This window comes from Diabrotica virgifera, chromosome 3, assembly GCF_917563875.1.
Source record: "Diabrotica virgifera virgifera chromosome 3, PGI_DIABVI_V3a".
NCBI classification, from domain to species: domain Eukaryota; kingdom Metazoa; phylum Arthropoda; class Insecta; order Coleoptera; family Chrysomelidae; genus Diabrotica; species Diabrotica virgifera.
Genome location: NC_065445.1, coordinates 89,789,487 through 89,815,375, shown reverse-complemented (window position 1 = coordinate 89,815,375; position 25,889 = coordinate 89,789,487). Strand labels below are relative to the sequence as shown.

General features: G+C 33.5%; 2 protein-coding genes across 4 annotated transcripts in view; one reads left to right on the top strand and one right to left on the bottom strand.

Moving 5' to 3' along the window:
- The first annotated feature begins 1,452 nt into the window (after positions 1 to 1,452).
- Positions 1,453 to 17,238, top strand: LOC114328154 (cytochrome c oxidase assembly protein COX18, mitochondrial). Of its 2 annotated transcripts, none has more exons than XM_028276936.2 (4): positions 1,453 to 2,086; positions 12,044 to 12,316; positions 12,392 to 12,502; positions 14,421 to 16,951. In XM_028276936.2, the coding sequence occupies exons 1-4, from the start codon at positions 1,610 to 1,612 to the stop codon at positions 14,466 to 14,468; spliced, it is 909 nt and encodes a 302-aa protein (XP_028132737.2). In that variant the 5' UTR covers positions 1,453 to 1,609; the 3' UTR covers positions 14,469 to 16,951. The 2 variants fall into 2 exon arrangements, with proteins under 2 accessions (XP_028132737.2, XP_028132735.2); XM_028276934.2 differs by lacking the exon at positions 14,421 to 16,951 and adding an exon at positions 16,988 to 17,238 and having other exon boundaries at positions 1,454 to 2,086.
- Positions 17,225 to 25,889, bottom strand: part of LOC114328155 (keratin, type I cytoskeletal 9) — a 23,048-nt gene continuing 14,383 nt past the window's right edge. For both annotated transcript variants that reach the window (XM_050645284.1, XM_050645286.1), the window contains exons 2-4: positions 24,876 to 25,049; positions 18,669 to 18,945; positions 17,225 to 17,422 (exon numbers count right to left, since the gene is read on the bottom strand). In XM_050645284.1, the coding sequence (XP_050501241.1) occupies positions 17,269 to 17,422; positions 18,669 to 18,945; positions 24,876 to 25,049 (605 nt within the window). In that variant the 3' untranslated portion in view covers positions 17,225 to 17,268. The remainder of the gene's footprint in view (positions 17,423 to 18,668; positions 18,946 to 24,875; positions 25,050 to 25,889) is intronic.

Genomic DNA, 25,889 nt, shown 5'->3' with positions numbered 1-25,889 from the left:
AAGCTCTTCTTTCATTCTCACCCAGACCTGTTTGAGGAGCATACACACACACAACATTCAATACCTCTTTATCAATTACAAATTTCACTGACATCATTCTATCACTCATTCTTACAACTTCTACTACGTTATCTTTCATTTCACTATCAGCAATTATACCAACTCCATTTCTAGTGTTACTACTCCCTACATACCACAATTTATATCCATCACCTAGTTCTTTCACCCTTTGTCCTTTCCACCTAGTTTCTTGAATACAAGCAATTTGAACTCTTCTTCGTTTGAGCGCATCCACTAACTCCAGACTCTTCCTGTAAGACTACCAAGATTCCAAGACCCTATCCTGATTTTTCTAACCTGTAATGGTGTTCCCACTGAGATAGTCCTCACCCGGAGATCCGAACGGAGGCTCATTTTACTTCCGGAACATTTTACCTCAGGAGATGCCATCATTTCAGTATGTTTTTATTGCGTTTGGAGAAGGTTTTTTCATTATTATGGCCTGAAAAGATTTTTGGATATTTGATGCCTGAATGCCTTTTCTATCAGCACCATACCCTGCCCTGCACGTTTAGCCAATACACCACCAATGCAACCAAAGTGCAGTATTACCCCACACCCGCCTGCATTTTTCTGTATAGGCCAGGATCCCTACTGTAAGGACTGCCCTATAAGCCAATGTATTGCTGCCTGTATCCCGCCACTAGGAGGCACGTACTTTATTCGGGATACTTTTTTAGTCGCGATTGAGAGTGAATTTTTATTATCCCACGCGCCTGCGCACACCGACAGTATGGAGTTAGTTGCTAAATATTTCAATTTATGTATGTATCAGCGCAAATAAGGTGCAAAGAGAATATATTAGTGTTTTAGTAAACATATTTATTATAATTTTTGTGTCTTTGGATTTGTCTTGCTCGGGAGTAAAATAAGTATTATTAAAACATTTTTATTTTTATACTTCACTTGATCCATTTGTCACCGTGATTTTAATTAGGTATGTCCGAGAAATGATGTAAAGAGAGCGGTGGTAGGTCATTGGTAGAGCATTCGACTACAGATCGAGAGGTCCCGCGTTCAAATCCGGACAGTTCATATTCCTCCTTTTTTTTTTTTAATTTTTGGCATTGTTTTAATAAAAGTTTTTTGAAAGTAGTAAGTATTAAAATTAGTTTATTATTTAAATAAAATACAAATAAACTTTTTAAAGTATATTTATTTAGTTGAAATCTTATAATAGAAGTGTGTATAACGTGCGTACAAAGTACACACACATTCTTTTTTTGTATGAATAATTCTCTGTCATGCCCAACCGTGGTCATGCCCGTCTTTATTTTTGTTACGGGGCTGTCATGTCCTAATCTTTATTCCGTTTGGCGGAGTTGTAAACATTTCTTTAAATTTTGTTTTGAATTTTGAATTTGACAGTTGACAGCAAGAAATATCCTACCTAACTAACCTCATGACTAACCTCACTCTCGATGGAATTTGAAAATTAGAAGAGGATAAAGTAAACATAAAATGAAAATATAGAAATATAAAATAAAATAATAGAATATTGTATTATACCATTATGAACTAACTACTGTGATGTGTATATATTATAAAAATGTTCTTAAACCACATAAATAGATTAGGTAAACAAACTTTTAGGTTATATGGCAGCAATGGTATTCTACTTAAAAGTTGTTGTATAAAAGAATACTGTATTGAAAATAAAAACCCATATAATTCTAGAAGACAATTCTCTTTCCAGTCTTCAGTAGAATCTCTAGCCAAAACTCAAACAGGAATCTTTAAATGGCTATCAGAAAGTACTCCTGTAGAATATATTCAAAAGTTTTTGCTAACTCTTCATGACACTTCTGGTTTACCTTGGTGGGCAACGATAGTATGTGCTACAGTATTACTTCGAAGTTGTGTTACTTTACCGCTAGCTGTTTATCAAAATTATGTACTAGCGAAACTGCAAAATTTGAAATCCGAAATGCCTGCTATTGCCAAAGAATTGCAAAAAGAGACTGCTGTGGCCATAAAACTGTACAACTGGGATGAAAAGAAGACCAAAATGATGTATAATAGATCGGTATGTGGTACATATTTGCAATACTTATATAGCGACACGCTTCATTTATTATTATTTTTTAATTGCTAATTTTAAATATTAACTTTCTTTTCTAAACGAAAATAATATGGGTCATTTAAAATTAACAATTCTTTCTATACGAAACCAGATGGTAATGGCCTGTTCAGTCTCAGTTTAAAAATTCCCCATTAAATAGTAAACCTTATCAGACCTCATGTCAATGGATCACTTTTTGAATGCATTTGAGGACGCTTCTTGGCAGAAATGTTTTCAGCTTTTAAAACATTAGATAAAGGACCAGCCTCTTTATGTCGATAAATGAGTCTTCAACATAAAACCACAGACATGTGTTTTTTTCAGTATAGTCATAGCAACCACCCGGAGCGGACACACCACCACACTCGCAAAAAATAACAAACTCTCTTTCCAGCAATATTCACGCTATTTTACCGACACAAATAAGTATATTATTGACAATTTGTTGTTTTTACACTTATTTTAATTTAAATTAATTGATTCTGTTAACCACCAACTGAACATTAACGGGGGTGTATAGCGACACACTTCATTTATTAAATTTTTTTAATTGCTAATTTTAAATATTAACTTTCTTTTCTAAACGAAAATAATATGGGTCATTTAAAATTCACAATTCTTTCTATACGAAACCAGATGGTAATGGCCTGTTCAGTCCCAGTTTAAAAATTCCCCATTAAATAGTAAACCTTATCAGACCTTATATCAATGAATCACTTTTTGAATGCATTCGAGGACGCTTCTTGACAGAAATGTTTTCAGCTTTTAAAACATCAGATAAAGGACCAGCCTCTTTATGTCGATAAATGAGTCTTCAACGTAAAACCACAGACATGTTTTTTTCAGTATAGTCACAGCAACCACCTGGCGCGGACACACCACCACACTCGCAAAGAATAACAAACCCTCTTTCGAGCAATATTCACGTTATTTTACAGACACAAATAAATATATTATTGACAAGTTGTTGTTTTTACACTTATTTTAATTTAAGTTAATCGATTCTGTTAACCACCAACTGAACACTTACTTAAAATTTTCTGTATGTAATTCAACGTAAAATATACAAAACATGATAAAATTGTAAAATAGCACTTTTTTGTATACTTTGGTTTTGTGTGGATTTTCTTTGGTCCACGTCCCAGCAGCCTGCCTTTTGCCTCTCTTCTGCTGCTTTTCGGTTGGGCTCCAAATAGAAGTGTTTTAATAATTGACTCAGTCTGTTCTTCTCAGAACACATTCTGACTCAATATTTGTGGCAAAGACAGAATCCACGACCGAATTCTGATTGTTATGTTTATTTATTTATTTATTTATTTATTTATTTATTTATTAATATTACGGGAAAACCCCATTAACAGTTACAATTAACAAATAGTAAAATGTAAGATGTATGTAATAGATTGAGAAAAAAATATAATCAAAAAACAACAAAAATAATTCAACCTGCAACAATGTTCCAACAACCAACAATTAACATTACAACCCTAAATTTATAATTAAAGTTTTACACTAAACTAAAGTATTAATTATTCTATGAAATTGATTCTATTAAATTGAGCCCTGAACCCACTCTCAGACATATCAAATATTTCCAAATGAAGTTGGTTAACATATCTCGAGTATCTTTCTATAGGCAAATTCATACCATAATTTGTTCGATGATAGGGTATATGAAAAGAAGAGTAGTTATGTCTCCTATTTCGTGTGACAATCTCAATGTTAACCGACTCCAACAATTCAGCACTATCAATTTTCCCTGTAACAATTTTATGCAAAAAATTTAATCCAGCACAGATTCTCCTTTCTGAAAGTGTTTTCAAATTCAGTTGTTTTTCCAGAATTGAATAATTATGATCAGAGATCCCAATATATAATTTGAATCCACAAAATCGTAGAAACTTATGCTGAACCTTTTCTACAGTATATTTATGGACAGCTTGGTAAGGAGACCACACCACTGATCCATACTCAAGTTTAGATCTGACTAATGAAGAGTAAAGGCTTCTGACAGTGTCAACAGAAAAATGTCTACAATTTCTCACGATGAAACCCAACATTTTGGATGACTGTATTGTGACAGAGTTAATATGATCGACAAATGTTAAATTTTTGTCGAAAATTACTCCCAAGTCTTTTATTTTTGATACAGTTTTTAATGGTTGCCCACACAGTTCGTAAGAAGTGTCATATTTTCTGGAACCCTTAAAAAAACTAATTAGACAACATTTTGATATATTTAGGTTTAATTTATTAATGTGACACCACTGCGTTAATCTGTCAAGATCGTCCTGCAGCAGTTGTTGATCAGTTTGGCAATTCATTATTCTGTAGGCTTTGAAATCATCAGCAAAAGCGAGACCTTCACTGTTTTCAAAACAATCAAAAATTGAGTCCACAAACAGATTGAAAAACATTGGGGAACAGTGCCCCCCTTGGGGAACACCAGAAGTTACACATATTGCATCCGATTTAAAAGCACCTATTTTGACCATCTGTCTACGCTCTGACAATAAACTTTTGATCCAACCTACAGCCGAAACATCAAACCCTATATCAAAAAATCTCCTGAGAAAAATATTATGGTCTACTTGATCGAAAGCCTTTGAAAAATCTGTGTAAACTGCATCAACTTGCTTGAATTCTTCCAAAGCTTTAATTATTTTTGATTGATATGGTAACAGATTAGTTAGAGTTGAACGACCTGAACAGAAGCCACGCTGATTCTTATTTATTAGCCCATGACACATCCAGTTTAATTGGTCGCTGATAATACTGTCAAACAATTTTGGAAGTGATGATTGAATGCATACACTCCTGTAGTTCGTAACATCGTTTTTGTTCCCACTTTTAAAGATGGGCGTGATAAAACTATCCTTCCATTTTTCAGGAAAAATTGAGGATCTTAAAGACTTATTAAATAATAAACTTAGTGAAACCACAAGGGTACATACACAATATTTTAACAGGCTACTTGGAACACCGTCGGGACCAAGGGTATTTTTACTAGGTAAAAGAGATATTTTTTCGTATATTTCTTTTGTAGAAATATCCGAAAACTTATAGTTTTGGTAAATATTTGTGGGTGTACCAAGGTCTAGTTTGTTCTCTGGGTTACTTGGGGTGTACACTGTTTGGAAGTACTTTTTGAACAAATCAACAATCTCTTGCCCATCATTTGCTTTATCCTCGCCGTATATTATTGTTTGGGGAAGAGAATGGTTGGTTTTTAAGTCCTTTATGTACCTCCAAAAGTATCTAGGATTTGATTTGAATTCTATATCCATCAATGAGATATACTGAGACCAACAAACCTCCCGAACTTTTTTGCATTCTGAACGCAGTCTAGTAAAAATATTGAGGTCAGCCTGAGATCTGGACTGAGTATAGGTGTAGTGTGCTCTCCTTTTTTGAGAAATAAGCTCTCTTAGTTCCCTTGAAAACCACCTAGGATAAGTGCTGGTTTGGTATTTTTTCACAGGTACAAATGAAGCAATACCAAAAGCTAAAATTTCATAGAAGTAATCAACAGCTAAATCTAAATCAAGGCGAGACAAACACTGCTCCCAGTTAATTCCAGCTAAAAAATTATTTAAACCCACATAATTGGCGTTATTGAAATCATAGTACAGATCCTGGCAGAAGAGGCTGTCGTCTACCTGTTTTTTGTGAATATTTCTTAAACTACACTCATAACTAGCATGATGTAAACTGCTGTTTAGAATAGAGTCATTTCCTAACAGTACCTCAACACTTTTATCGTTTGTGAACATAAGATCCAAGAAAATATTTCTGCTGTTAGGAATACTTATCCTTTGAAATAACTGAAGAAAACCAAAAGTTTGGGCAATATGGATAGCTGAAGAAGTTCCAGGACACACAACCTGCAAACCATATTCATCGTTTGACCATATAGCTTCGGGAAGATTATAATCTCCAAAAATATAAAAATATTGTGCTGGAAATCTTTGTAGAACATCCTCTACTGTTTCACAATGTTTTTACTTATAAGCTCAGATGAGTCATTCATTTCCGATACCTGCTCTGAGTGATCTCTCTCTTAGTAGTTTATCTTGCTGTCTGTGTATTAGGCATTTAAAAAGCTATTTTGTTTTTGTATAAATTTAATGAAAGTTTCACATGTTAACCTATTGACTGCCATCAACCAGCCTCTTACGTTTTGACAAACTTTATTCATTGCCGGCAATGCAACTCTCGAGTTCTTCATATGATTCATCTTTTGGGTCTAATATTCCATGGCATATAGAGAATAATCTCTTATTGTGGGTGGCAGTCAAAAGGTTAATAAATGGCTCTGAGTTTTATTTTAGATATAGTAATATTTTCTCAGGTCATTATGTTATTCATCATGTTAAAAATAAAAAAAAGATTATCAATATAAAATTAATGCACAGAATACATATACAGAGTGAGTTTGATATATGGAATGCCTCAATTATCTCAAAAACGCCTCAATTTTATAGGTTTTAGTGAGTAAAGGTCTTGGTATACAGCTGAGATTATAGTGGTATTGTGGCATTGTTGTCAGAACTTCTGTTTTTCTGGAAATCTAATGAACTTTCTTATTTCAATTGTGACACCCAGTATATTTTTTTGTTTTGAAGCCCTTAAGAAATATTGATAATTTTTCATGTAATATTCGCTATACCAATACCCTTTTATTAAAAAAAAATTAAAACAAATTATAAAAATAAGTTTTATTGGCCTGGCCATATTTTAGGTTCTTTGGATCATTGGGAACAAGAAGAACAAAAAGGGTCTTTTGTAATTTTTCTCTAAAGTTGATCGTTTTCGACTTAAACAATTTAAAATACGACGAAATAAACAATTTAAAACTGGAAAAAGAAAAAAAGAAAAATTATGATTTTCAAGGCACAAAATAAAGTAAAGGCACAAGTAAAAATAAAAATAATTTTTGAAATTATGAAGTCCCTAAATTCAAGTTCAAACCTTCTTCTACCAGCTCCCCATAATAACTTTTGGCATGTTTTATTCTAAAACATTGTTTTTTATTTATTTATTTATTTTTTCACGGACAAGCCCTATTCAGATATAAATGTTACAGTGTTCTAAATTATCATAATATAACATAAATTATCATAATATATAACATAACAGAGTGGTTTGAGAAAAAATAATTCTATGAGTAGTACAGTTACAAAAAAGAAAAAAAAAATAAGATAACATATCTTCTTCTTCATGTACCACCTCCTCTAAGAAGGTTGGCAACCATCACGGCAATTCGCACTTTCGATACCGCTGCTCTAAAGAGATCAGCAGAAGTGCAATTAAACCAAGCTCTCAAATTGTTTAACCAGGAGATGCGTCTTCTTCCGCGACTCCTTCTACCCTGTATTCTTCCTTGCATTATTAATTGTAACAAGTTGTAACGCTCGCCCCTCATAACATGTCCCAGATATTGTAGTTTTCTGACTTTAACTGTATTTAAAACATCTTTATCTTTTCCCATTCTTCTCAACACCTCGATGTTCGTGACTCTATCCACCCAACTTATTCTTAATATTCTTCTGTAGGTCCATAACTCGAAGGCTTCTAATCTGTCCGAAACATCCTTCTTTAATGTCAGATAACATATAGGTCAGTACAATTACAAACAAAAGATAACACATAAATCAATTCAGAAATGTTCCAAGGTATAACGGTTTTAAGTTATCTAATACATACAGGTCATGTAACACTAATCACAATACAAAAGTATTAAAAAGTTAAAAAGTTAGGGAAGAAATATGATTTTTAAAGCGGGAAACTGATATATTAAAAATTTCGAGGTTATTTAATGAGTTAGCTAATCGAAGAGTTCTAGGAATAAATGTGTTGTAAGAATAATTGAATCTATGAAAAAAAACATAAAAGGTTTGCACCTGCCTAGTTGAACGACTGGGGACAAATAGAGATATTTTCGAAAGAAGCTCGGGGCAGTTACACAGCCCATTGATAATTTTAAATAAAAGTATTAAGTTTCTTTGTTTTCTGCGTACCTCAAGAGGAGGTAAGTTCAGTACGCTCTCTAATGCAGAATAGTCGTAGTATACATACATCTTAGTGGCAGTAGGTATATCTCAGAAAATTGTGTTGGACAGCCTCAAGTTTCAGTTTATGAGTAAAGTAATAGGGAGACAAAATTGTGAAACAGTAATCAAAATGAGATCTAACCAGGGAGAAATAAAGGGATTTAATAGATGAGATGTTAGTAAAGTCTCTGGTGGTTCTCTTTATAAAGCTAAGCATCTTCATAGACTTCTGTATTGTACTGAAAATGTGTGATTTGTAGCTAAGGGCGGAGTCAAGGATCACACCCAGTGGGGTGCTGGCCATATAAATGAATCGGTGCAATCACCGAGAGGCCGCGGCCTCTTGAGGCCGATCAAATAGGTCTTTTCACAAAAAAATTTAGATGTAACAAAATAAATATTTTTTCTAAATATCTAATCTAATCTAATATCATAAATATCTAATCGAATGTTAATTCTGCTAATATTAATAAAATCATTTCAAAAAAATTTAAATTATTTTTAATTGTAAAATACAGTTTAAGTAAATGAATAAGACTCTATATACCTAAAAATAGATTTCTACTGATACCTAATAGTTATTTTCATACATACAAGTATATTTTTATGGTGTTCCAATTTCCTTCAAACATGTATGTATTGTGCAGAATAAAAAATGGAAAAACGTCTTGCACATAAGACAAATCGTTTTATGATGATATACTCGTAAGCACTCTATATCCTAGAAATTTTGATACAGTAAAAAATGGTATAGCTTTAACGGCATTTAAATCATTTACTGAAAAATAAAAAAAATATCCTACCATATTATCTGCGACTGCAATTACAGAAGAACTAGTGGATTTTGCTGATAAATGGATTGTATTAAAAAATGGGATTTTGCAAAATACTGAAATTATAGAAGGTCGAGTTAATGATGAATATGTTCAGTCTACAGAAAATATAAAGGATGATATTAATAATCTAAGTGATAATGAACATAAAGTAACAAATGCCAATGTTGTTGATATCGTGAAAACTTCACCTCCGTGTGGTAATAAAAAGTGTAAGATTGTATAGCTTGCTGTTACGCTGTTTTGCATAAGTACAACTTATATCATTGTGCTTATCCAAATTTAAATAGTATAAGAATTTATTAACTCTTTCAGTGACACTGTGATTTAAGTATCTTGCAAAAGCGAAAGAAGCTTTTCAACGTTGAAATACATAAAAAATCGGTTAAAAATTACTTTAACACAAGATCACTTAGCAACATTTATGCTAAAGGTTATAGAAAAAGAAGCTTTGTATGAGCTGAAAAATGATGAAATAATCGACGAATTTGCTTAAAGATCAACTTTAATGCGGACATTATTGATCAAGAGTTAAGTAATTATTTTATAAAATAATTGCTAAAGTTTAGAGTTTAGATTATTGCGTTATATTAACATTTTTAATATTAAATCCACAAAAAAATTGAATTCCTGTAGCTGGCTGTATACCATGAATCACAAAAAATATAAAATTTGTTTGTAAAAGCTATATTTAAAAATATCCCTAAAAAGGGGTTGCATCAAGACAACAAACGTTTTCGGAATAAGAATTCCATCATTAGGTTCTAAATTCAACATAGCATGCCTGTGCCACCAGAGTAATAGGGCAATACCTTTTAAAGTAGTTTATGCTTACAAAGATTGTTCATAGTGTTGTTTTAAAGTTAGGATGTTTTAAATTTTCCCAGATTTAACTTCAGGCAACATATAATTCTGCCCCTTGTGGGTTGCAATGTCCAGAGGGTGAACCTCTATTGACGGACTTCAGATAACAACTATTTTAAATTTTAAATATTGTTAAATTGAAGTATTTGCACTGTACTTGTATTTGTACTCTCTTGTATAATTGATTTATTAAAATTCAACTTAATACATAATTGAAAAATTCTCAAAATTTTATTTTACTTTTACCTTAATTACATGAAATTCATATTATATTTATTCAGGTAATTATGGTTTCTGCCTTACTGCATACAATATTGTCACACATGTCATTTATTATTTTTTGTAAGATGGCTTATTCTTAAATAAAAAATATAGTAAATTAAAAAGAATAATTGAATTCAAAGTTTTATGTTTGATTTAAAAATAAATAATATTTTTGTTTTTTGATTTTATAATAGAAGGCAAAATGAGGATGGGAGGCCGCTTGTCTATAAAATCACCGGGCCGCTTGACAACTTCCAGCACGCCACTGATCACACCTAGATCCTTAGTTTCAGAGGCAGAATGTAAGGTCAGATTATTTATACTATATTCGAAGATGATTGGATGATGAGTTCGATGAAAACGAAGAATATGGCATTTGAATGCATTCAAACACATACCATTTTGCATACACCAGTTAGATAGGCGATCAATATCACCTTGTAGACTAAGTGAATCAGCCTCATTTTAAATCATCAGCGAATAACAAGTTTCACTTACTTGGAAACAGGGTATTAGATCATTGATAAATATATTAAACAACAGAGGTCCCAAGTGTGATCCTTGTGGCACACCTGAGGTAACAGAGATGGTATGAGAATAGTAATGATTAACCCTGACAATTTGCGATCTTTGCGTAAGATAGCTCTTGAGCTACTTCAATATAAGGCCATCAACTCCGTATAAATAAAGTTGTAAACCCCTCACAGAGTCAACTTGTAAACCCCTCTCAAGAGCGTCTGTCAAAAAATCAACATATGTTATGAGACCCAATTCTGCTGATTTTTTGGATGTAAATCCAAATTGTTGGGCCCCTATAATTGGCGAGCAGTCATAACTTAAATAATCAGAAATAATGCTCTCAAAAACTTTAGGAATAGCACTAAGAATAGAAATGGGACGATAGTTACCTATATCCGATTTTCGACCTGATTTATATATTGGAGTGACATAAGGGTTTTTCCAGTAGTCTGGAAATTCCCCTGTTAATAGAGACTTATTAAATATATAAAAAAGTGGGCGCGATAGAATGAAGCTGAATGTTTTAAAAAAAGTAGGGTGTTATGGTTAATGAATTATGAAGCAGTTATGAGAGGACGGGCGATCAGACTGCATTAACAGCTAAAAACAATGTTTTAAAATTACTTAACGGAAACTGATAAAATAAGGTTTGAACCTGTATTTAGGTATGTACTTCGTAATTTCAAAAATAATATTTTTTACATCTTGTTGAGCCTTGAAAATCGTCTATTTTCATTTTTTTTACAGTTTTTAATTGTTTATAACTCGAAAACGATTAACTTCAGAGAAAAATTACAGAAGACTTTTTTTGGTCACAATGACCCAAAGAATCTAAAATAATGACTGCTCGGGCTGAAAAAACTTGATTTTTATAATTTGTTTAAATTTTTTGTTTAAATAAATGTAGCAATAACTCCGAAATTACGGCATTTAGGTATAGGGAATATGTATTACATGAATAATAATCAATATTTCTTAAGGACTTCAAAACGAAAAAAATATACAGGGTGTTCCATTTGAAATATGAAAGTTCAATAGATTTCCAGAAAAACGGAAGATCTGACATGAATTTAAATACTACTATAATATCGGCTGTATTAGAAAACCATTACCCACCAAAATCTATAACATTCGTGCAAAATCTGTAAAAGCCGTTTGCGAGATAATTGATGCTTTCCTTACATAAAACTTACTCTGTATGTTCTTTTTTTATAGTTAAATATCTTTAACACAGCCTCGTAGAAAGTTAATCACCTAAATGTCCTGCACCTAAGCTCCTGACTAAAACCAAATTACCTGAATTTTTACAGGAAATCCTATATTCACTGACTTGCGTGTAGTTACATGTATTCTATTTTTTATTTTTCTAAGACAGTTTTATTTTTAAGATTAGGAAACAATGGAACAATTTGATCCTAAGGGATAACTGCCATCCTGCTAAAGCTAGCTTACTAGTATTGTTCCAAATTCCTATGTGGATTTCATTGTCAGTTTCATTGAGGAATTTAGTTTACATGCTTCCATATCAAGATATAAATGCACAAGTAACATTTGCTGAACTTAGTATTGGTGGATTGGGTTTTATTCCTAATTTAACAGAAGTGGATGCTTCTTGGATACTGCCTGTTAGTTTGGGAATTATAAATTTGGCCATTATTGAGGTAACTTATTACTATAACTTTAATTTGTGATACTATCACTTCAACTTCAATATTTTTACCTGTCTCTATTTTTAGCTTCAAGGGTTATCAAAAATAAATGAACCTAACAAACTTCAAAAATTTCTTGTGAATATATTCAGAGGTATAAGTTTAGTAATGATTCCGGTAGCTGCATCCGTACCCTCAGTAAGTCTATTTTTATATTAATTATGGTAATTTTAATACCATCTTGGGGAATTATACGTAATAAATTAGACTAGATTTGAAGTCGCTTTAAGAGGCCTTTTAGATGAGAATATTGCATGTGAGATACTGTATGTCAGTGAGACACAGAATTTGCGGTGGCTGCTGTATTGGATTCACTGGCATGCTCATCAGTATATAAACAATAGCAGTGCAGTGCTGTTATATTTTTTATTTCTATTGCAGTGATCTGGCGTTGCCGTATCTTAAAGACATGGATTTTGCTGTACCAAACAAATGAATTTGTAATTATCAAATACAGCACACTCCATTATTTAACAGTATAATTCAGAGAACACCTTTTTTTCTTTAGTTGCTCATTCACAACTATTCAACAGAAAATACTCTATGGAATGTGGTGCAAAGTGCAAAAGTATCTGTGTCTGAAAGCGTATCTCGCATATCTACTCTACTGTATGCGACATGTGTCCTGTGTGAAAAGGTCGATTTGAGTGTATTTCATATCTATACGTATCTCGAATACAGTATCCTCGTCTGAAAAGGGTCTAAATGACTCGTTTATATGTTTTACTTTGTTCTCTCTCTCTCTCACTCACGCACTCATTCACTCACTCACATATTTTTGAATTTGTGGTGTGTAGTGGTAGGAGTTTTTCTGAATTATCTATAATGAGATGAAGTTTTTGTCCATGACAGTTACGATTTTTTTATACAATTTAATTTATTAGCAGATATAGGTAAATAATGAAAGTACAGTCAAACCTGCCATATCCGGATCAATGTGGCGACAGACCGATCCGGATATGAAAAAATCCGGATATCAAGACCACTACTTCTTTTATAGTCTCTGAAACGTTTTCTCCTTTATACAATCCAGTAATCAATGCCGTCATAACTTTCGTCGATAGACACGCTTTATAGCTTCTATAATACATTATTTCGCCATCTTTTAGTTCTTCTTTTAGTGCGTTGTCCAACAGCAGGACGACCTTTCTCGGTAGATATCGGTAGATCCGGACGGCGCAGAACCGTCCGGATATGGGGAGGTCCGGATATGACAGGTCCGGATATGGCAGGTTGTACTGTAATGCATTTGAACACTTATTATGTGACCGTAATGTCATATGAACCAGAAATCAGACCATTACTTCTATTATGTATTTTGAGTCGTAAAAAACAAAAATGCTTTAAAAATTGGCGTTATACATCAAGAGTTTTTTTAATCGTCAATAATTCAGGCGTTTAGAGCAACAGTGGCCTAACCCACAACCCAGAATTTTACCAAAACGCTTTTATTACAATAAAGTTATCCCTTATTTAAGTATTTTCAGATGCAGAGTGGCTTAAGTATTGGTTGTTTGAGCCACTCTGCATCTGAAAATACTTAAAAGGGATAACTTTAATGTAATAAAAGCGTTTTGGTAAAATTGTGGATTGTGAGTTAGACCACTGTTGCTCTGCTGAGCACCTCAATTGATCTTTAAAAAATATCTTTTCGACTTACGCATTTTGGAAACCGTTTGTCGTTATAACCTGTCTACTATAACTAATTGGCTTATTGGATATCTTCCATTTGTGTAATCTTTTGGCTCAGACTTTAGTGACAACTACTTATGTAGCCGGGATTGACGGTTTTGCGTGCCCTCCGAAACACATAGTAGACTAAATTAGAAATCGAAATGTTTCTGGTGTTTGTGCCGAGGATCGAACTCGGCCCGTCCGACCTGATAAACGAGTCCCATACTCACTGAGTTACGGAAGCCACAACTACTGCGTTTAATAAGCTATCAAAATATTTTTCCATCGGTTTTTGACTGGCTCTCGCTTTGTACACTAGTATTTTATTATTTTTATTTTGGATGTATATAATCTGATTTTCAATATTTTGCTTTTGTTCCAGAAAGAAAGTTTTTGCAAGAAAGGTCCCAGATACAAAATTCGTTATTAAAATAACAAATAATGATTTAAATCTGAAACCGTTCATGGAACCACTTTCTGGTAACATCCTTTATCTCTGACTTTTACAATTTATAAGCCAAGAGACGACAAATAAAGAGAAGCGAACAGGATTCTACAATATGCAATCACATTTCGTTCTACTCGTCTAGGAAAAGATCCGAAAGATAGTTCCAATACTCAAAACCTGAGTAAAGATAAAGATAAAAGTGAACGCAGTTTATGTTTCCTCTCGATCTCTAGACAGCTGTTCTTAGACTTCTATTTCTGTTCTATTAGTTATTCTGTTAGCTGTTCTAATTCTTAAACTTCTAAGAGACAGAAACAGCTTTGTAGAGATGGTTTCTGTCTTTTCAACTTAAGAGGCAGAAACAGCTTTCTAAGGATGGTGAATATCCTTTGAATCTGAAGACGTCTAAGAGACAGAAACATCTGTCTAGGGATGGTGAATATCCTATGGTCTGTCTGAATCGAGAGGAAACGTAAACTGCGTTAACTTTAAAGCCTGATTCTCATTAGACGTGCAAGGAACCGGACCGGCAACGGCAAGTTTTTCGGAGCCAATTCACACTGCGAAAGGCTTGCCGTGGGATAGTTGCTTTGTGTAGTGAACAATGTTCAAAACTTCCAGTTAATAAAAATTACTCTAATATTAGACGAAGAAACAGAAAATGGAAAAAAATATTGCAGAAATAGAAGAATACGTTGTTGGTTTCTTAAAATGGTAAAGAAACGCACAAAAGAAGGAGAATTTTTGTAACCTTATACTCTGAACTTTTAGACGATCAGACAAATTTTTTTAAATATAACCGAATGACAGTAGATAAATTTAACAACTTATGGCTGCATATTGAACCGCAATATTCAACCTAGTTCTTGAGTCACTCATCAGAAAAATCAATGAAACACCAAGACAGTACAAATTACTGCATATGGAGACGATGTAGTTCTACACTTTAACACGACTAACTGAAGCGTTCAAAAACATTGATCCTGAAGCACGAAAAAGGGAGCTTTAAATAAACGAAGCAAAAACGAATTACATGACCGTCAAAATAACACCTGACAATGAAAATTATCACAATAGACAACTATACCCTTGAACCTGTGGATGCCTTCACATATCTATCGAAATTAGCACGTATTTCCAGAGGGGAATCGTACATACTATGCTATTAAAAGATTGATGACATCGAAATTATTAGACAAAAGAACCAAAATGACTATCTACAGAACATTGATTAGACCCGTATGGTTGTGAAACCTGAGCAATGAGCAGCAAAAATACTGAGAAAAGTATATGGCCCGGTGAAAGAGGAAGACGGCACATGGAGAATCAGTAGAAACAACGAGGTTAATGAATTGAATGGAGGTTACGATATTGTACAATTTGTGAAAAGTCAAAGACTGTCATGGCTGGGACTTGTGCAGAGAAAAACAATGAGTAAACAACAAAGAAAATATTACAATGGAAGCGGATAGGAAGGCGAAAAAAAGAAAGGGCCAGAACGAGAGGGATGGATGACGTGGAAGACGACATGAAAACCATGAACGTGAGACAATGGAGAAAAAGTACACAAGAGAAATCCGAATGGAAGGACATAGCCAGACAGGCAAAGACCCATCCAGAGTTATGATGCTAAAAGAAGAAGAAAAATTGGCGCATATTGAGGGACCTCTTCAAAAACAAAATACCTCTTTTCTCTATCGTCTTTATAAAAGTGATTTTAAACAACCAAGATTGCAGATTGCTTGCCGGTAAGGTATTCACATTGTCATGACCTTCACGGCACATGCTAGGTAAAGATTGTTTCGAAAAGAACGTCGCATGCAAAGCCCGTCGCTTGCCGGTGCCTGGCACGCACAGTGTGAATTTAATCCCGTGAAGTTCATAAGATTTTATGTAAAATGTATCTTGCCGAGCCGATGCCTTGCCCATGCCGAGCACTTGCCTTGCATGATAGTGAGAATCAGCCTTTATCTTTCTTTCACTTTTTCTGCTATCAGGTTCATCATATAGATTTTTGCCCTGAATTTTCTTTTCGCACTTTCACATTCAGAATTTAATTTTTTGTGGTCCTCTCCGATGTTCTTACTTCTTTTCACTTCTTACTGTAATATCCAACACAAGCAACTTAATTGTACTGTCCCTCTTGTAAACGCCTTCACCAGCTCAATACTACCTGTTATACTTTTAACATTCCAAGTCCATATTCTGATTTTTCTTACTTTCATTGTGTTCCCAGTAGGATATAATTCTTATCAAAAATAGGAACGGAGGCTCATCTTGCTTCCGGAATATTTCAATCTCAGGAGAATGCATTATTTCAGTATAGTTGTTTTAATAAAGTTTAAAAAATTCAGTATTTATTATTTATTAGGTAGGTATATCCAATTTTTACTGTAGAAGTATGTCTCTTTGTTATTTAGTTGTAGGTATTTTTATAACAGATAACAATTGTAATAAAAAAATATTCATAGTACCAGTAACCCTCATTTTATTTCTTATAGTGTCTTGTGTTGTACTGGACCACTTCAAGTGCATATGGACTCATTCAAAATATAGTACTACTGTCACCTAGAGTAAAAAGAATTTGTAGGATACCGAAGACTGAGATTGAATTAGAAAATCCTTATAAACATATTAGCCAACAACTTCAAAAGAAATTTAATTTTTCTTTCGAGAACAAGTGATATGTAAATAGTATATTAAATGTGTACATAATTTTTATTAAGAAATAAAGCACATTTATTTGTGTGTATTATTACCTTTATTATTATAAAAACTATCATTAATATTGACCAGATTTAACGTTATATTTCACATTTCCTTGACCATCTGAAGCTGACGATGAATAACTAAATGCTGCATTTGGTCCCTGGGCAGCCGATGACACCTTTATTCCAGATCCTTTCTCAACACCACTCCTGCTGAATAAGCTGGGTCTGAAACAATTACATTATGATGTAATCTAGGATATTTTCATATTTATAATATATTATGTAAAGCGGAAATCAACGAATCACAATTTAGTTTTAGGAACGCTTTGAGCACAAGGGAGGCAGTGTTTTGCCTGCAAGTGTACATAGGTGTAGAGATATGAACAAGGATGTAGATTACTCGAAGGTCTTTGACAATGTAAGACATGACCAACTAATTGAAATGCTACAAAACAGGAATTGATGATAAGGACATCCGAATTGTGACAAGTCTCTACTGGAATCAGACAGCCAGGATGAAAGTTGGCAATTCGTCCACAGAGAGCATTGACATCAGAAAAGGTGTGCGACAGGGATGTGTTCTCTCCCCTCTCCTTTTTAATATTTACTCCGAACAATTTTTTTAAAAGAGCACTGGATGAAGCAAACGAAGGCATAAAAATTAAAATGGAGAATTGGCAAATAATATCCGATATGCGGACGATACAACCGTACTTTCCAGTAGTATCGATGAACTTCAGCATCTTATGGATAGGGTACAAAGAGCGAGTGAAGAAAAAGGATGCCTCAGCATAAATAAAACAAACTGGATGCTGGTCAGCAAAACTCAAAAACCTGCCAGACAATTGAAAAAAAATCAATTAATTCATCACGTTGACTCCTATATATACCTTGGAATAGTCGTCAACTCGAAATGGGATCACACAACCAAAATACGATCTAGAATTGAAAAGACCAGAGCGACATTTAACAACATAAGAAATATATTCACCCATTGTGACATATTTCTCCCATTAAAAATATGACTGCTAAAATGCTATGTATTTCCAGTTTTGCTGTATGGCGCAGAGGCCTGGACAATAACGGAACATTAATGAGGAAGCTGGAGGCATTCGAAATGCGAGTGTGCCGTCGCATCCTTAAAATATCCTGGACGACTCACACCACCAACGTAGAGCCGAATGGGAAAACAAAAAGAAATCTGTTTCACAATTAAGAAACGGAAGCTTGAATACCTCGGTCATATTATGAGACATGATATATATCAGATACTCCAACTGATAATACAGGGTAAAATAGAGAGCAAACGCGGACCCGGAAGAAGAAGACACTCATGACTTCAAAACTTAGGCCAATGGTTTGGATTAACATCTATTGAGTTATTCAGAAACGCTGCAAACAAAATTAAAGTTGCTATGATGATAGCCAACGTCCGCAACGGACAAGGCACATGAAGAAGAAGAATTCTTACCCAGAACTGCCTCCTGAACCATAGCCTCCAGATGGCGCAGATCTATATCCTCCAGAAGGTCCTGAACCTCCATGTCCCCCAGATCCGCCTCCATATCCTCCCGAATTACCTGAGGATCCTGAATAGGAATAAGATCCAGAGTTTGCTCCTGCAGGGTGAGAAGCAGCGATATTCTGGACATGAGATAAAACCTCGTGTTGGATGTTTGATGTCCTTTGAGCAATATCTTGAATATCTGATTGAAGTTGTGCTAACTCTGGCGGAGGACCGGCGAATCCTGAAATTAAAGTAATAAAAGACTACTATATGTATACCATATCCACAATTAAATAATTATAATTAGTTTTTTATAATTACATAAGCCATAACTAATAAAAACACACACATACAATTATGTACCAATTATATCTATTATTAGTCTGGGAAGATTATCGGAGAATAGGCCATTTTTGGGAAAAGTTATTTACCAGTAATTTTATTGCTGGAATCGAATCTTATGATTGTATACAGGGTGTCCCGAAAAGATTGGTCATAAATTATACCACACATTCTGTGGTCAAAAATAGTTCGATTGAACCTAACTTACCTTAGTACAAATGTGCTCATAAAAAAGTTATAGCCCTTTGAAGTTACAAAATGAAAATCGATTATTTTCAATATATCGAAAACTATTAGAGATTTTTTATTGAAAATGAACATGTATCATTCTTATGGCAGGAACATCTTAAAACAAAATTATAGTGAAATTTGTCCACCTCATAAAAAATTTATAGGGATTTTGTTCCCTTAAACCCCCCCCCAAACTTTTGTGTACGTTCCAATTAATTCATTATTGTGGTACCATTAGTTAAACACAACGTTTTTAAAACTTTTTTGCCTCTTAATATTTTTTCGATAAGCCAGTTTTTATTGAGATGCGGCTTTTTTCTCAATATATTTACGTAAAAATTGTATGGGGGTTTTGTTCCTTTAAACCCCCCAAATGTTTGTGGACGTTCCAATTAAACTATTATTGCGATACCATTAGTTAAACACAGTATTTTTAAAACTTTTGCCTCTTAGTCTTTTGTTCATAAGTCACCTTTTATCGAGATGTAGCTTCTTTTTCAAAATATACCTAAAAATGTTAATTATAAATAAATTTTCAGATTATTAACAGGTCTTTATAATCGTACTTAACCATATACAAATATGTGGTGGATTCGACAAATATTCAAAATATCTCGATAAACACTGGCTTATCGAAAAAGTACTAAGAGGCAAAAAAGTTTTAAAAATAATGTGTTTAACTAATGGTGCCACAATAATAATTTAACTGGAACGTACACAAAAATTAGGGGGGCTTAAGGGAACAGTAAATAGGGAAAAACACGTCTCTATGCAGAATTTAATTACAGTGAATTTTTTATTTGGGTGATTTTGGTGTAAAATTAAAATCTTTGGAGTTATATAGCAAAAATTGAAAAAAACACATATTTGGGGCGCCATTTTGTTTATAAAAAAGTAGCACACTATCTGCGGACTTTGCATACCTATATTATTAATATATACAATCATAAGATTCGATTCCAGCAATAAAATTGCTGGTAAATAACTTTTCCTTGTATTTTGCTAATTAGCCCAGAGTATATATAATATAGCATCGCTCCTCATCTAGGTGTATAAAACTCATAGAAAGTAAGAACTGAATTAGTACTTTAAAGAATTAATCTAGGATGAGACGCTATGAGAGTATAACTCTAATAGGATAGTTTTTAAGGATTGTTAAATGTGAAGCGTTGTGAACCAGAACAGTAAACATAAACCTCAAGAAACCTAACAAAATGCCCTGGTTCCGACAAGAATTCAAAATAAAGTGTAAAGAAAAACGAGAAGCCCACTTAAAGTACAAATTACAAAAAACACCAGAAGCTTACAATAACTACAAAAGAATAAGAAAGAGACTAAAGCATTATAGTAAAGAAGACCAAAGACGAATACCGGCGTGGTTTCTCATCAAGAATGGAAGCCGACTACTACGGACTGCAAAGGCAAATATGAATATTTATTAGAACGCAGAGAAAAGAAATAAGCGAACTAACAGAAACCAACAAAATAGATGTCGATACCTGGACCGCTTATCTCACTCAATTGTATAAGACAGGCGAAGACCAGACCTTAACAGAAATAACAACCGAAAATGTAATCGTCACAACGGAGGAAATTACTAATGCATTAGAAAAACTGAAAAACCGTAAATCTCCAGGATCGAACAAGATTCCAAACGAAATGCTGAAATACGGTGGAAACACATTAACTGAACAACTAAGGATACTTGTACAAAAAATTCTTTCGGGACCAGGGTTGCCAGGTGAGTTTTTACTTTTTCAGTAGTTTTGCTTTCAAAAATCAGCAGAAAATCATGTAAATACAGTAAAACCTGTGTTATCGGTCACCTGTCATAATCGGCCACCTGTGCTAACGGCCATTTTAAAAATTCTCCAAACCAATCACATATATGAAGATATCCTTATTTAAATAATCCAATAATACCAGGCCATAATTATGACCTGGTATTTACGGCCATCTTTATAATACGGGCGCGGCCAAATAATCTCGTATTTAAAAGAAAGCCCGTATAGAAATTTACCTGTTAATAACGGCCAATAATGTTGATAGATTTCAGTACGTCAGTAATTGGAGTTAAAATCAGTATAGACCAGTAAGGATCTGTTTTTAGGTGGATGTGAGAGGTGGCATTAAGATTTTTGCGGATAAAGTTAGGTGATAACTTCGTTAATAATAATTGATTTATGCTCCTTCTCAAATATGCCCGGAACATTAATAAAAAAAAATAAAATATTTAAAAATTTCAAAAAATTTCGTTTTTTTCTACTTTCTTTGCTTATAACTTTAAAACGATTCATTTTGGAACAAAGTCGTATAGGAATAAAACAAAGATAATTAAATTTTCTATCAGATGCGATTGGTTAAAAATGTCTTAATTTATCACCCTTGCTGCAAAATAGCAATAAATATAAAATAAGGGGGCAAAACAAGCATGTCCTTATTCAATGATTTTCCATCACTTAGGCAAGTCGCACACCAAAGAAACATGAAACGAAAAACATGAAACATGAAACGAAAAACATGTTTCATGAAACTAAAACACTGCTAAACAAATCTGAAAGTCCGCCTACCAATGAAACGAGTGTGATTCATGCTCATGACACATTTTTATTTTCGGAGAGTTTCATAAATGGCCGGACGTATATTTGTTTAGCACTGTTTTATTTCCATGAAACGTAATTTACGTTTCATGTTTCTTTAATGTGCGGCCTGCCTTAGGTTACACTTGGAACCTTCCTAATACGCTTAGAAAATTTTTGTAATGTGCTAAAATCGTACACCAAATTTCATTAAAATTGACTTACTAGATTTTGAATAATAATTTTGCAATACTTATAAACTTTTTTTAAAAAATTAAAATTTTTTAAAATCTTGCACAACAAAAACTAGAACATACAAAGATTTGTCAATTTTTTTACATATAAAGAAGCACTCCACCTATCTAATGCACTTTACAGAATTGAAATCGGATTGTTTAAGCAGCCTCAGCAATGTTTTAAAGTTATAAACAATTTTTTGGCTTATAAACAAATTAGTCCTGTGGCCAGGAGGGGGTGCTACGGGCTCCTTTATTTAGATGGACTTACCCAAGATTTTTATGTATTTTTTGACCTGTAGAACACGATTTTTTTGGGTAACAGTTGATCCGGATGTCGATAAGATAAACAAAGAACTTGAGGAATTACATAACATCGATTTTTCGCAAAATAAAACATTTTTTTGTATTTCTTGGGTAATAGTATAGTATAGTTGATCCAAAAGATGGCATAACCCAGACATCCAAAGTGAAAGTTATCCTTCAACACCAAATTGTTCTATATGGTCCACACAATGTCCAGAAAAAAGTCACACCATTTTGAGCGTCGGGTTTGGGGGGGAGAGGGGGGAGAAATCGGTAAATTCGTAGTTTTTTAAGTTTTTCGCCAATATTTCTAAAACTATGCGGTTTAGCATGAACAACCTTCTATACAAAATTGTTCTACATTAAATTTGAAATAAAAAATGCCCTATGCGTCATCTTTTCAAAATGAACGGTTCCAAAGTTACGGAGGTAATATATTAAAACTGGTCCAAAAAAAGGCCTAACCCAAACATCCAAAGTAAAAGTTTTCCTCCAACACCAAAATGTTCTATATGGTCCACATATTGTTCAGTAAAAAGTCACACCATTTTGAGCGTCCGGTTTGGGGGGGAGATGGGGGAGAAGTCGGTAAATTAGTAGTTTTTTTACGTTTTTCGTCAATATTTCTAAAACTATGCTTTAGCTTAAACAATGTTATATACAAGAATATTCTATGTGAAATTTAAAACAAAAAATGTTCTATACATAATTGTTATAAAATCAACGGTTCCAGAGTTACGGAGGGTGAAAAGTCGAGGTTTTCGATACTTTTTATATTTTTTGGACAATATTTATGATATAACTATACCAAAAACCTAGACATCCAAAGTGAAAGTTATTCTCCAACACCAAATTGTTCTATATGGTCCACATAATGTTCAGAAAAAAGTCACACCATTTTGAGCATCGGGTTTGGGGGGGGGGGGGGGGAGAGGGGGGAGAAATCGGTAAATATAAAAAGTATCGAAAACCTCCACTTTTCACCCTCCGTAACTCTGAACCGTTGATTTTATAACAATTATGTATACAACCTTTTTTGGTTTAAATTTTATATAGAATATTTTTCTATAGAACATTTCTTACGCTAAAGCACATTTTTAGAAATATTGACGAAAAACGTAAAAAACTACTAATTTACCGACTTCTCCCCCATCTCCCCCCCAAACCGGACGCTCAAAATGGTGTGACTTTTTACTGAACAATATGTGGACCATATAGAACAATTTGGAGTTGAGGGAAAACTTTTACTTTGGATGTCAGGGTTAGGCCTTTTTTTTGACCAATTATACTATACTACCTCCGTAACTTTGGAACCGTTCATTTTAGAAGGGTTATGCATAGGGCCTTTTTTATTTCAAATTTAATGTAGAACAATTTTGTGTAGAGGGTCGTTTATGCTAAACCGCTTAGTTTTAGAAATATTGACGAAAAACGTAAAAAACTACGAATTTGCAGAATTTTCCCCCCTCTCCCCCCCAAACCCGACGCTCAAAATGGTGTGACTTTTTTCTGAACATTATGTGGACCATATAGAACAATTTGGTGTTGGAGGATAACTTTCACTTTGGATGTCTGGGTTTGGGTCTAACTATACCATACTATAATTCTAAGCAAAAAATGTTCTTACAAGTTTTTTCGTAGGATGCATAGCTTTCGAGATAAACGCGGTGGAACGGTGGTTTATAAGCCAAAAAATTGTTTATAAGTTTAAAACATTGCTGAGGCCCCTTAAATAATCCGATTTTAATTCTGTAAAGTGTATTAGTTAAGTAGAGCACCTCCTTATATGTAAAAAAATTAGACAACTTCTAAATGGTCTACTTTATGTTCAGAAAGATTTTAACAAATTTGAACTTTTTTAAAAACATTTAGATTGCAAATTTATTATGCAAAATCTATTTAGTCGATTTTAATGAAATTTGGTACACGGTTTAAGTATGTTACAGAGAATTTCCTAAGCTAATTACAAAGGTTCTAAGTGCCACCAAAGTGGTTAAAAACATTGAATAACAACAGGCGAATTTTGCCCCCTTATTTTGTATTTATTGCTATATTGCAGAAAAGGTAATACGTTAAGACATTTTTGACCAGTCGTATATCAATTATCTTTATTTTATTTCTGTACGACTTTGTTCCAAAACGACTCGTTTTAAAGTTATAAGCAAAGAAAGCAGAAAAAAATCGACGTTTTTCGAAATTTTTAAATATTTTAATTTTTTTATTAATGTTCCGGGCATATTTTAGAAGGCATTTTAAGACATTGTTGCGCTTTCTGAGTAAGTTCTCCATTGAGATTATGAAAGATTATCCATCGTATAAGGCAAGGAGAAAATAGTGAGTGTTGCTATCTGAAAATCTGTGAGTGTATTTATCTAATAACATTTAAAAACAGTGTCAAAATAATCGTAAGGGGTGGTTGATCTTTCTATAACATTCCAGAAATTCCAAAATAAAAACATTAAATTTTCAAATTTTACCTCCGCTAAAATCGTTTGAGCTGCTACTTCCCGAGTAAGAATAAGCACCACCACCTCTTCTGATTCTTGAAAGAATTTGTTCTAAATCTCGCCTATTACGAACATGGATTGGTAGGGAGGTTGAACCATCTTCGTCAATTAGATATACAGATTTTGGAACATATTCGCCAGAAGCTAAAAATGTGAAAACCAAAAATAAATAACAAGTAAAATTAGGAATTGCCAATGATTTGTTAACAATAATGATACAATGGACGAGTTAATAGACACCTCATGATCATGTTTTAAGATAGTAATTACATGGACGTGCTCACATGATTATCATACATCTCTATCAGACGAGATTACAACCAGTGACAAAGAAGTACATACTTAGGAAGAATTTTAATAGCACATTTTTGGTAACACCTTACTCCAAGTAACAGTTTACTATATCAAAGTAGAGGACTACTAGGCTACCATTAAATATAGCCTCAAAAAATTCACATCACCAAAATTGAAAGGACTGTAAAGGACGCGTCCCACCATCAAATAATTTTATCAAACTGGTTTGAGCAAACTGAAAGTGACAGTTAGTGACGTCACATCCTGAGTGTTCATTGTGGATAATAATGAAAAATTTTAATTTTAAATAAAGTACAAACAAGTTAGACAACTCAATACAAAAAATTTGATCAAACTAGACTGATAGTGAGAGCACAGATTTTTAGAATTTCAAAAAAACTGCAATTGTGACGTCACTTTGACGTACTTCCGGAGTTTGCTCAAACTGCTTGATCAAATTATTTGATGGTGAGACGCGGCCTTTAAGAAGAGAAGAAAGGAAGGAAAATATAAACCAAAGTCAATCCATTATTGATCTTGGACTTGGAAAGTTAAGATCCGACATGGAAGGTAAATGTACTTAACACGAGTCATCCAACGTCGTTAATAGGCGAAATCTTTGTGTAAAAAATGGAGATGATGGCTTATGAATAAATAAAAGAAGTATGAGAATCGCAATATGGAATGTAA

Coding starts and splice junctions, on each gene's coding strand:
- LOC114328154 (XM_028276934.2), top strand. CDS start 1,610: ATGTTCTTAAACCACATAAATAGATTAGGTAAACAAACTTTTAGGTTA. Junction 2,087..12,043: donor AAATGATGTATAATAGATCG/GTATGTGGTACA, acceptor TTTATTTTTAAG/ATTAGGAAACAATGGAACAA. Junction 12,317..12,391: donor TAAATTTGGCCATTATTGAG/GTAACTTATTAC, acceptor CTCTATTTTTAG/CTTCAAGGGTTATCAAAAAT.